Source organism: Alligator sinensis, unplaced genomic scaffold, assembly GCF_000455745.1.
Source record: "Alligator sinensis unplaced genomic scaffold, ASM45574v1 scaffold281_3, whole genome shotgun sequence".
NCBI lineage: Eukaryota > Metazoa > Chordata > Crocodylia > Alligatoridae > Alligator > Alligator sinensis.
In genome coordinates this window covers 13,238-25,173 of record NW_005843118.1, presented here as the reverse complement: position 1 = coordinate 25,173, position 11,936 = coordinate 13,238, and the positions used below count along the sequence as shown (strand labels likewise).

Below are 11,936 nucleotides of genomic sequence, written 5' to 3'. Positions count from 1 at the left end.
GGGGAAAACTAAGAGTAATGGTCACAAACTCCTGGAAGATCGTTTCAGGCTCGTTTCAGGCTCAACATTAGGAAAAACTACTTCACAACTAGGGCGTCCAGCCTGCGACCATTACTCCACATGGGCTAGCATGCCTCCAGTTTTGACCCCACTGTGGCTTAACAGGCACAGGACATGAGTTTCTCTCTCAAGAGTTTGGGGTGCAGTTTCTCCGAACCCCCTGCACCTATCTTCTTGAAACTTGGCACGGGTCATGCCCTCAGAAGGGGCTACCATTCCTGCAAGTTTCATCCAAATCTGGATAGAAATGGCAAAGTTATAGTCTGTTTCAACCTTTCCCATTATATCCTATGGGCGAAGGATCAAAACGGCAAAACGTTTTGATGGAACGAAACAGAACAGCCATTTCAACTTGAAACACAATTCGAAATTAAACACTGTTCTGTTGAAACAGAATGCTTCCATTTCGTGCAGCAGATGACAAAACAAGGAGCAATGATCTTAAGCTGTAATAAGGGAATCTTAGGTTAGATACTGTATTAAGAAACTTGCATGAGGAAGGTAGTAAAACACTGGAACAAGCTACCCAGAGTGGTTGTGGAATCTCCATCTTAAGAGGTTTTTAAGACCCAGCTAGACCAAGCCTTGACTGGGATGATATTGTTGGGGATGGTCCTGCTTTGGGCAGGGAGTTTGACTAAATGACCTCCTGAAGTCCCTTCCAACCCTGATTTTCTGATTCTAAGTGAGAAGGGAACAGCACAAACAGAACCCTTGTCTAACCTAGTCACCCACAGACTTGGCGAGATGGACCTATGGTCTGACCCACTAAATAGCAGTTCTCACCTTCTTCCAGATTTTGTCCTGTACCAGATGGAACTGACAGGGGCAGCTGTAGTTTGACCCTTTTCTCATTCTGTCTCTCTGCTTTTCAGTTCCAGCTCACAGAATCGCCAGAACTGCTCTTCTTTTATATTATCATTCTCAGCATCCTTGATAAAAGTTACTTCTTTCTCTTCTTTTGACAGTTGTTTTATTTTGGCCTGAGTCTTATTAAAGTAGCAATAAGATCAGGAGTGTTTTATTGTGCCCTTTTAACCATCTTATAAGAATTAAAAAGCATTCAGCTGGAATTGCTCAAGTGACATTTAAAACAAACATTTTTTTTTGAGATCACCGAAGCACCTTAGAGCCTGAATAGTCATTTGTCTTGCTTTAATTTTTAATTTAATTAGACTCACTTTTTTATTTATAGAAACAAATTTACCTGCAGTAATTTACAGATGAGTATTCTCAGTATGGTAAGTTCAGTTGTACATTCATACAAAAGGTTCAGGTTACAGAAGCTACAGAAGCAAAGTGGGGCTGGTCTAGGATATCAACAGCAGGCAGAGACAGCAGGCAGAGACAGCAGGCAGGGGCCCGCAGCCTCCACTGGCAGTCCCTGTTCAGCAGCTACCATACAGAAGCTACAGTAAGCATTTTTGAAGCAAGACAACTTACACTAAAGAGACACAAAAGAAATCTGGCAGTTGTTACTTTATTTACCCCCCAATTTTTAGTTGCTATTACATAGGTTTCATATATGCAGTATACAGTACAGTATACAGTATGCATATAATGGGGCGTAATGAAAATCTGAGATCTCAGCTTCCATGAACATCGTTCACATGACACCTAGAAATGAAATGAACTGTTCTGGCACACACTCATAAAAAGTTTGTGCAATAAAGACAAGATAAATCAGTTCATGTACAAGTTTGACATTTCATAATACATAGTCCCATTAACTCTGGATGTAACTCTTATCTCCTGTGTATCAAGGAAAAAATATTTAAACGATCTTCCATATAGAAAGAAAAAAAATTAAAATTCAGTTGTTTTGTGTTTCCTCACATTGTTCAGTTCCCCATCAGTAATCATTTATCAAAAGGTCGGACTCCTGCAAAGTTTACAACACTTCCCAATTCATATGAGGTTGTGAGCATTGTAGAGAGACTCTCAGCATTTCTCTTTTGGGTCCAATTCAAATCATTGTGATGAATGAAAAGACTGCCATCGATTTCAATAACCACTGGAATAGACCTTGTGCATATCTTCCTGACCTCTACAGAAAGTAGAGAGACATGCAATGATCCAACGGGATAAAAATAGCTAACCAACTCTTCGGAATTTAAAAAACAAAAAAAACAACTCAATTGCAGCCACTTATTTTATCTGGCCTTATTCACCAATCCCTAGTAATTACCACTAAAGACGATTACACTATTACAGATGGAATGCTATCCTTAGCTGGCAGTTTCTTCAATAGCAGAGGGTGACCTGTAGAATTAGCATTTTAGAAATACCTCCTATGAAGTATATCTATTGACTTTTAAAATTTTCCCTTTTTTTTTTTTTTAAGCTGAAGCTGGTAGGAATTTTTTAAACAGTACTGGTAGGAGTTTAATTAGAGTGGACTGACAAATGCATATGTCTCTCACACAAGTTAGTACCAATACTCAGTAATTTATTATACCAATTCACAGGAAGTGATTTAGCAGCTAATGACCAAACAGAAGCTAAATGATTGATTTTTAATAATCACATTAATACCTTCCAGCCAGAAGAGGTCTTGTTCCACAGAAGTTAGTTAAGTAAAAAGCCAAAGTATAATTTCTCACTTGGCACCCCCATGGACTTTTAAAACAGACTGGAGAACTGAATGTACAACACTTAAAAACCAAGGGGCTCAATTCTGCAGCCTTAATATTCCTAATGGGAAGCTGCCCAACTGGCTTTCTTTTTTATGATGATCGGTAACAGGAAGATGTGACAACATGAACTTTACCAACAGTATGATAAGGGGATTACAGAGAATTAGGTCCAGATTCCATAGAGATTTACACATAGCTTTCTATATGGTGCACGAAGTTAAGCTCAACTTACACACATACCTTTGCAAGACCAGGGCCTTAAACTTGCTGAATCCAGTCCCTTCCTATAGAAGTACACCAGGCCTGCCCCATTCTTTATCACATAAGGAAGTTGCTAATCAGCCTATTGAGAAAATTCATGCTTAAATCAAAATGAACAATCAGGCAAGGTGGATCTGGAATTACTCTAGGAGTACACCTGGGTTAGACAATAGGTTTGGATAAGGATGATCCTGCCTCAGGCAGGGGGGTGGACTAGATGACCTCTGGAGGTCCCTTCTGGCCCTACTTTTCTATGATTTTATTAAGTTATTGTTTCCCTTTTTTAACAGCAGCCTCAATTTCTTCAAAGATTGACACTGGTCCTGTATAGCCATTGGTCTCTATTAGTTCTAATTTCTTCTGATAGTCAGGTGGTAATCCATTCTGTTTTGCACCCATGCAGATGACCTACAAGTGAAAAGAAACACTGTCTTACTATGACATTACAGTGAAACAGTTTGATCTCACAAGCTTTTGGTTCTGCAAACAGTACCACTCATGTAAAAGAACTAAAACCAAAGCCCTGATCCCAGGCATCTTCCTATAATCAGATCAAGGGAAATAACCTTAGGCTGACAGAACTTGGAGAGAAAATCATTTTCTTGGCTGGAAAAGTTAGGACGCTTTTTTGAAATTGTTGCTATGCATGTAGTATAGCAAAGACAGCTTTACGTTATGTACTCAATCCTGATGCTGTATTAGTTGAGATGTATTCCTTCATAAAGCTCTAAAGAGTAGTCTCGAGAGTAAAATAAGGGGAACAGAGGACCAGAAAGTACATAAGGAAGTTCCCAAGTTATAGCATTCTTTAAATAGACTCTGGAAGTACACACCCTAGCAGTGATTATGAAAACTTTCCCTGATAGGTGGGCCCCGGGTCAAGAGACATACATACATAGGAGTCATATGATCAAGCCAAATTAGCTGTTCTCACTCTGGAGAACTTTTTTATTTTATTTACAATTATGTAGCTGAACATTTCTAGACAGTCACACCATCTCAGGCTAGGCTTTCATTAGCTCTCCTAGGCTAAGTAGATCAGTCCTGCCCGGTGTTTAGGCCATGCTTCTAAAAAAAGCCAGTGCACTGTTGAGCAGTACTGCTGAATTGCACGGCAGAACTCTTTCTTCCATGGGTTACTGTTAACAAATGTCCCAGAGGAGGCCTGCAATGATGGAGGTGCCATCTTTTGGGTGCCTGTCTGTTCAGCATCATTAAAAACCCCACTGCATTTTTATTAGCTAAATATAATATCTATGTTTTGACAGACTTCTGGTCAGGTTGTTACATTTTGTTTCAGTTGAGTCCAGTAAACTTTCAGTCCCAGCCTGTTTTTAGAGTTACTATTTGCTTATGAACTGCTGATGCCATACCAACGGTTCTTGTGCATCAGTTACAAAGTGATTTGTAGATAAGCACAATCACTTGGCTGACGCAGCTTAGTTAGCCCCACTTGCAGAGGACGGGGGCACGCCAGCTGAGTCTGGGGCTGCTCGCAGGGGACGGGGATGGGGCTGGGCTCAGCACTCAGTTGGCGTGCACCCATCCTCTGCAAGTGGCGCTGCCTGGGCCACGCCAGCCGAGTGCTGAACCTGGCCTCAGCCTCAACCCTGTCCCCTGCAAGTGGCGCTGGACTCGGCACTCAGCTGGTGAGCGACTCTGCCTGGGCCACACTAGCCGAGCACCAAACCCAGCACTGCTCACAGGGGAAGCCAATATGGTGTATAAGTCAAAGCTGAATGTTAAGAGCTAAAAACTGGGCTTCAAACCTTGACTAATACACCATGAAATACAGTAGTACATAGGGATTAATTACACATTTATTTAGAAATAGAGGACAGAGAGAGGAGAATAGTTAATATGTACTGTTATTCTAAGTAAGAATTAATACATTATTTCAGTTTATGTTCATTATTCACAGCAACGCTTACCTTTTTATACTGTGGTGATGGGAGATCATAGACAAAGTCTTTCATCTGGTAACTTCGACAGGTCAGTAGTTTTCCTTCTTGAGTGCTAACGTCAACCTCTATTGGAGCATACAGACCCTCTTCAACTCCCTCTTGCCTGCAAAGATGACAGTTCTTTCATACTGCACCACTTATACAGCAACACAAGTTCGATTAGTGTATTTTTTTAACAAGTCATGCATTTGAATATTTGAGTTGGTATCATGTTAAAGTTGAGGTGGCTTTTTGGGTGGCAGTACTTAAAAAACAAATGTATTTCAATACTTTGGAGCAATCCTTGTTCCGTATCCCAAAAATAAGCTAGTGGAATTTCTTTCTTATCTTGTAAAGGATACAAATCACAAATAACAATTCATTACTGTAATCATGCAGGTCAGCCACCCATACTGCACAAGTCATAAGAGGTACATATGGTAATATCTACTATAAAAATATTTGATAATCTATAATCAGTGGATTATCAACCAAGTTATCAAAATTAAGAAACAATGCATATACTGATACTTTATATTTTGATAATGAAGTTATAGCAAAATTATCTTTCATATGTTATTATTTCGAAGTATAATGAGGGGGGGACTTGCACAGTTCTCTGTCAAAGGGCATGCTACTCAATGATCCAAGACACCCACCAATGTGCTTGAATTTCTTTGCTTGCATGTACAGCTTGTATAACAGTAGCAAGCTGAAAGAAAACACTGCAAAAATTGGTATCCCATTTTGTTTCAGTGTTACATTCACGACTGCTATAAGTAAGGTTCTGGGGTGAGGGGTTGTCCATTAATAAAATGATAAATCTGAGGAAAATATAAAAGTCTTAGGAAACTAGCAGCAGTAATGGCTTATTTCAAGTTTCATAAGATGAAAGGCAAGTTTCAAATGGAATAGTTACTTTTTAGATGTAGGTGGAAGGTGACAACTTTGATGTCTCTCTAGATCTTTACAATGCTCATTAAAATGGTATCACAGGTCTTGAGAAGTAATATTTTTTTTCTTCTGAAGATAAAAAGCTAGTCACTTTTCAAAGTCACTTAACATGCTAGTATAAATTATTCCAACCCTGCAACTGGGCCAATGCAGGAAGACCTGTGGAGCTAACTGGAGGGTCAGTACCTGCAAACAAGAATGATGTAAAGTTTAGAAACAAATTTCTGGATTGTTTCAGAAAAAGCAGGAAAAGGGACAGAAAAAAAACAGCTTTTAAATTAAGAGATTAAAGTATCTCTCAGATGTATTTTGTGAAGTTTAGAACAAAGACACCAAGATTTATGACCGAGAGAAATGTCTCAAGAAGTCTAACACCAAGAAAAACAGCTATATGCCAAGATCCTTTTGCTATGTTTGTCACCCAAATATTGTATCCCTTGACTAGAGCATGCAAAATGAAACATGAAATAAACTACATGGTTTTTTTCAGAAAACAGGAGTGACAGTCTGTTTTAAGTGTTCAAGTTGAGAAAAGTATAAGTAGAAAAATTATTATTTTTTGTTTGAAGTTTCATTTTTAATAATCCAGGAAAATTTGTTAGCAATAAATTTCAGTTCAAAACTTTACAACCACATATTGTTGTGCATAAGTGCACATACAAAGAGCCCTACAGAAGTCAGTGGGACTATCTAAAGTGTACAGGGTTAAGTACACAAGACTTTGCAGTCTAGGCTAAAGCATGTGTCATGCCACTATCAGGTTATCAGATCAAAATCCCAAGTAAGTAGTTTTGCCAGATACAAACTCTGGTGATTAAGAAAGAAAACCATTTGTAGTAACATCCACAAGCACAAAGAATTTTAAACACTTGATAAAATATTATCTTTTCTATTACTTTTCATTTCATAATTTGCCGTAGTTCTAGTAGATTGCTAGTCATCTACTAAAGGAAGATGAAAAGGAAGATATCTACTCCATGAAGGAAGAAAGATAAAATTTCAGTATGTAGTGGTAAGATAAGCACCAGGTTTTTAAGTGTTTCTTTAGAGTTCATAAAGAAGCAAAAAAACCAACACAAATACTGTTAACTTTACAGATCACCTTTACAGATCACCTTTGTGACACTTTGGTAAGGCAGTTTGGGAGATGAAGCCAGAACTGCTCATATCTCTCTTAGAATAAGTCAGTTGAGGCACTTGGTTTACCAGTACAGTCTTTCAGGCACTTTTAGCTAGTATTAAAAGTTTCTCAAAAATGTGCAAGAAATTGGAATTCTACCATATGTGGATTAGAATTATGAAAGCTAAATATCAATCAACTAATTCCCCTCCCCCAAAAGTGATGGCAGTGATAGTATCTGCTATGATAGTAAGGGTCCTTGAGTCTTGGGAAGTATTGTATGTTCTAGGAGTTTGGCAAATTAAGATGCTGTAGTCGTTACAAGAGAGAGCGAAGGGAGGTCAGAATGGGAGTTAATGCAAGCAGTTAAGGGTAGGAGAGGAAAGCAGAAGAGAGTGGGAAACTTGCAGTCTCCCTGCTGAAAGGGACTCAAAATAGATAACTTATGGCTCTGACTTAAATTCCAATTCTTTTTAATATTAAAATTCTCCCCCTTGAATCCTGAAAGTGTTGACAAGGGACCTGATCCTGCGAGGTGCTGAAGGCAATGCTGGTTGAGAGCACCCAGCCTCTTGCAGGTTCAGGCTCATATGCATTAAACAAACCAGCTGAAGACTTGGTTTTATAGCCAAAGCTATTAAAAGCTATAGCAGTGCTATTAGAAACAAGCAGTACAGGGCACTGGCTAAAATTACTGAAAAATTGCTCCACAAATTAGGCTTCCAAATCCTGATTAGGGACCTGCACAGGCCTGGTCTAATTTTCAGAGGTACTGACGATGTAATACCTCAGTGCTCTTCAGCTTCTACGCAGGTTGGAAGGTACTTTGTCAAACCAACAAAGATAACTGAACTGTCGGAAGAGTCACTGAAGGTGTACTGTAACATTTTAGGTTTGTATCAGGATGGCTGACTGCATCATCACAGCTTCCAAGCCCATCATTTTGGAGATCCAAACAGCACTACCAACAAGACATCAATCTTATTTATCAATCCAGTTATTTCAGAGATGGGTGAGGCTTTGATCTGAAAGTTTAAAAAACTCTTTGCAAGTTTAGAAAATAGCTACATAAAGGCTTTTCCCAGGGTTCCCTTTTCTTGCATTGCATAGCTGGTTCTCTTCTGCACAGTTCCTCTTCCTGTTCCTAACACCTAAGGTGAGGTCCCAAACCACTGCTGACATTAATCTTTTGAAATCTGCCTTCAGAAGCAGAGTTTAAAACTTAGCAAATAGGGGAAAAGCTCATGAAAAAAATGTAAAGGTGACAGAAGTTTAAATTCAGTCAGACAGTTCAGAGTCCCCTCCTCATATTAAAAACCCTCTTTACAACAGTTTTGCTTTTCAAGCTATTGATTTGTCAAAGCATTAGAGACTATTCTGGAATTATTTTCATGTTTCAGAATCAAAAGTAGTCTCCTAAGTCAAAACAAAACCTCCATGTTGGTTATTGCTGAAAGGCAACCATTGCATTTGGCTTGCTTTCTAAAGCAACACAAAACATTGGAATTATAAGTCACCTACTTATCCAGAGAAATTAAATTGCTAGTGCTCATTTTCCATACTACTCCCCAAACTTCGTCTCCAGGGCTTTGAACAATGGTAGCTGTACTTCCATGCCAGTTAGAACTTGGTCTGCCTTGAGGACTGCCAAAAACGAGTTTAAAATCCTGCAAATTAAACCAATGCAAATAATCAATTTTCACTTACTTTTAGGGAATGGGGGGAGGGAGAAGGAGGGGATTATGGCATGAAAATGTTAGCTGAAGCAAAGTTAACAAGAAGTTATAGAATGGGTAGTTACCTTTCTTTCCTTAAAGATCTGCTCTAATCCCCACCTCAGAGGGAACTAAAAATCAGGCCCCAAGACAAATAGTGGGCTTGGAACAAGAATAGGAGATACAAGGCTGTTCTACAGAGTCTAGACCTGCATCCAAGCCCTTTACCTTGTTTATAGATGAACAGATTTTTCTAAGGGAATTTGAGATTACATTGCTCACTACCAGTGGATGTGTTCATTTCTACATGAAAGGCAATAGTGTTTACGGGATGGCAGATTGACTTTTTTCCAAAGCTATGAATGTTGTCACGTAATAGTTCATCTACTCCCCTTCTGACAGTGGTGCTCATGGAGCTGGGTCAGCCAGCTTGCTGGACTCCCCACAGGTCTAGAAACTGGATGGCAGGGAAACTGTAGCAGTGTCAATTGCTGCTCCCCTGCTGCCTAATTTGGTGACTTGTGGAGAGTCCCGCAGGGTGGATAACATGGTCCTGTGTGCTACACTGTATTGGTTTGACAGATCAGTGTGCAGGGTTGCACCCACGGACCAATCCCACGCCACTCATCTGGTTTGCAGGGCCAGAAGGTTGGGTACCCGTGCTTTAGGATGTTAAAAATGGTGTTTTGTGTGGGCCCCAAAATTCAAAGTACCAGCTCTCTTAAAGCCTACCATTGCTTCCCGAGCCTCTCATCTTGGTGGACATGCCCTTCAGCTGCTTATTCCCTTTTCAGCACTTGTTGCTTCTGTGCCTCATGAATACCCTGTTGAAAGGCCTAGGAAGAAGCACATGTGAACTGCCCCTGAATTGGGCATGCGAGAGTCATGGCAGCACATGAGAAAGGAACTGAAACCAAATGACAAAACTTCTAAGACATGAAGTGCTGCCCACTGAACACAAACGACTAAAAAAACAATTCAGTAATCATGTTCTTGGGAGGTATTTGTAATAATCAGCATGACTCCTAAAAAGAACATTTTCATTCAAAAATGAAATAAATCCAAACATCCTTTAGAAGTTACACCAGTATTGTACTGAACATAAAAGCAATGCCAAAGACTACTCTAGCAAAATAGACCAGGAAAGGGGGACCTGCATTTTTTCAGCTTTATTTTGTACATCTGACAGCACTTTGCATATAGATTCAGTTTACCCTGATAATCACTTTCTAGTCTGCACATGCTGTTCTTTCATCCGCAGCTGAAAAGAGAGGATTCTGGTGTCTGCATCACACCAGATATTGCTAGGGAGGCACAGCTGTCAGTACTTGCCCTGCACACCAAAAGTATCACAAAGGGCACTAGGTGTACCAAGTGCCACCCATGAGCATATATGTGACTGATCACTGTGTTGGCTGTGCCCTGGTTGTACGCCAAAAAGAAGCAAAATGGCATTTTCTTTTTTTAAGCATACATTGTGTGTGAATAGGTGGGGTACATTTCCATGGTTGTTCCTCTTACCATAGTCCGCTATGGTGTAGATATGCCCCTGGTATTCCTTGGAGTTAACAGGCAATCAAGGTACTGTATTATGCCCTCAACCTTTTGCCTCTCTCCTAAATGCCAGTTTTAATTTACGGATTGCAGAATTGAGGCTTATGTCCTCAGACAGCAGACAACAGATCAATTCCATTATTAAGGATGAAGACCACTTCCAGAATATCCCTAAACTGAGTCTACTCACTGAACAAGGTGCTACTCAAAATTAAGTATATCAAAATCTGATCTCCAGTATTTATAGCTGGCTTTAACACTTTTTCTATTTACTTTAGTCATTCCTTTGTCCCAAACCTCTTCCCAGTTTCTGAAGTTTTGAACATTTAAAACCTGATTTAGCCTTACTTCTCTATTCGCTTATAATCCAAACTTAGTGTTGGAGTGATTATATTGTAGCCAGGAGTCATGGTCCAGGAGATATGCAAGGTGAAGATATTTCTGAACAATCTTTTATTACAAGAACTACATGAGAACAACCATGGAAACATACCCCACTGATTCACGTATGCTATGTGCAAAAAATATGCCATATTGTTACTCTTTGGTATAAGCCGGGGCACCTCCAACACAGGGCTCAAAACATGGAACAACTGACTGAAGCCACCTGAACAGTTTGAACTGGTCAATGTATCTGCGAGTCCCCAGATGTATCCTCAACATGACCATATGCTATGCATCTGTCACAACTGCAGTCATCTCAGGAACTTTCAAGCAGCTTTTAATTCAGTTCATCTCCTCTCCCTCAAATTTTCAATAGACAACTGTGCAAATCATGCAAAAAAATCTAAATTAGATCTATAAAGCAATGCAACTATTAAAATGTTTATAACACAAGTGTGTAGATCAGTGGCTTAACTGCTTAAAAGATGCAATTTAATTGCCACTGTATCTATGCAAAAGCCAACTTAATACATTAGCAACATTTGATAACTGGTCAACAGAATTAGTGTAAGTTTAGTACTGCTGATGCACTCAGATGACCGCATCCTTGCACAGGGGCGGGCAAAGTCCAGCCCGCGGGCTAGACTGGGCCCATGGCAGGCCCATTTCCTAGCAGCCCCTGCCCATACCACTGCAGCCAGTTTCCACAGAGACCCAGCAGCAGCAGAGCTGTGACAGCACAGGGCCAGGGTTTCCATGAAGATCAGCCCCAGCAGAGCTGGCAGGGTGCGTGGCTGGGCAGGGAGCTGCTCCAGGTCCAGGATCTTACAGCGGTGACAGCATGGTCTGGGGCCAGGGCAGAACTGCAGCAGCTCCAGACCACACCATCATCGCCACAAGATCCCAGCCCCAGCCCCGCAGCAGCTCCCTGCCCAGCCACATGCCCTGCTCAAACATTTGCATTCTACAATCTCTCACTAATCTGCTTCCATTTGCAGACCTGGAAGAGGTTACTTTCATATCTCCTGGCCAGTAGGCAGTCTAAGTTTCCTTTCAGCCCCTTACAGGAGCTTGCAGAAAATAATGTTGCATACCCCTTGTCGGACTGGCAAGCCCCACAGCAGGAACCATGTGTAACAGTACAGGTTTCCCTCAATTTATGCGGGTTCTTTATAAGGGAATTTGCTCTTATGCAATGAGCATATTTAGACCCATAATTTGTTATAGGCGAGGTAAATTTGCTCTTATGCGATCAGCATAGATGTCCCCCCCCGTCCAAGCAGGTAAGTCTGTGGGGGGAAGGGAAAGA

The 11,936-nt window shown here is 40.4% G+C and overlaps 1 protein-coding gene across 1 annotated transcript; it reads right to left on the bottom strand.

Annotated features, from left to right (window-relative positions):
• Positions 1-1,198: 1,198 nt before the first annotated feature.
• GGCT (gamma-glutamylcyclotransferase) lies at positions 1,199-9,545 on the bottom strand. Its single transcript, XM_006037454.2, has 4 exons — positions 9,422-9,545; positions 8,496-8,641; positions 4,889-5,024; positions 1,199-3,365 (listed from the first exon to the last, which is right to left on the bottom strand). Exons 1-4 carry the CDS (start codon positions 9,422-9,424, stop codon positions 3,225-3,227), a joined length of 426 nt encoding a protein of 141 aa, XP_006037516.1. The 5' UTR covers positions 9,425-9,545; the 3' UTR covers positions 1,199-3,224.
• Positions 9,546-11,936: the final 2,391 nt, after the last annotated feature.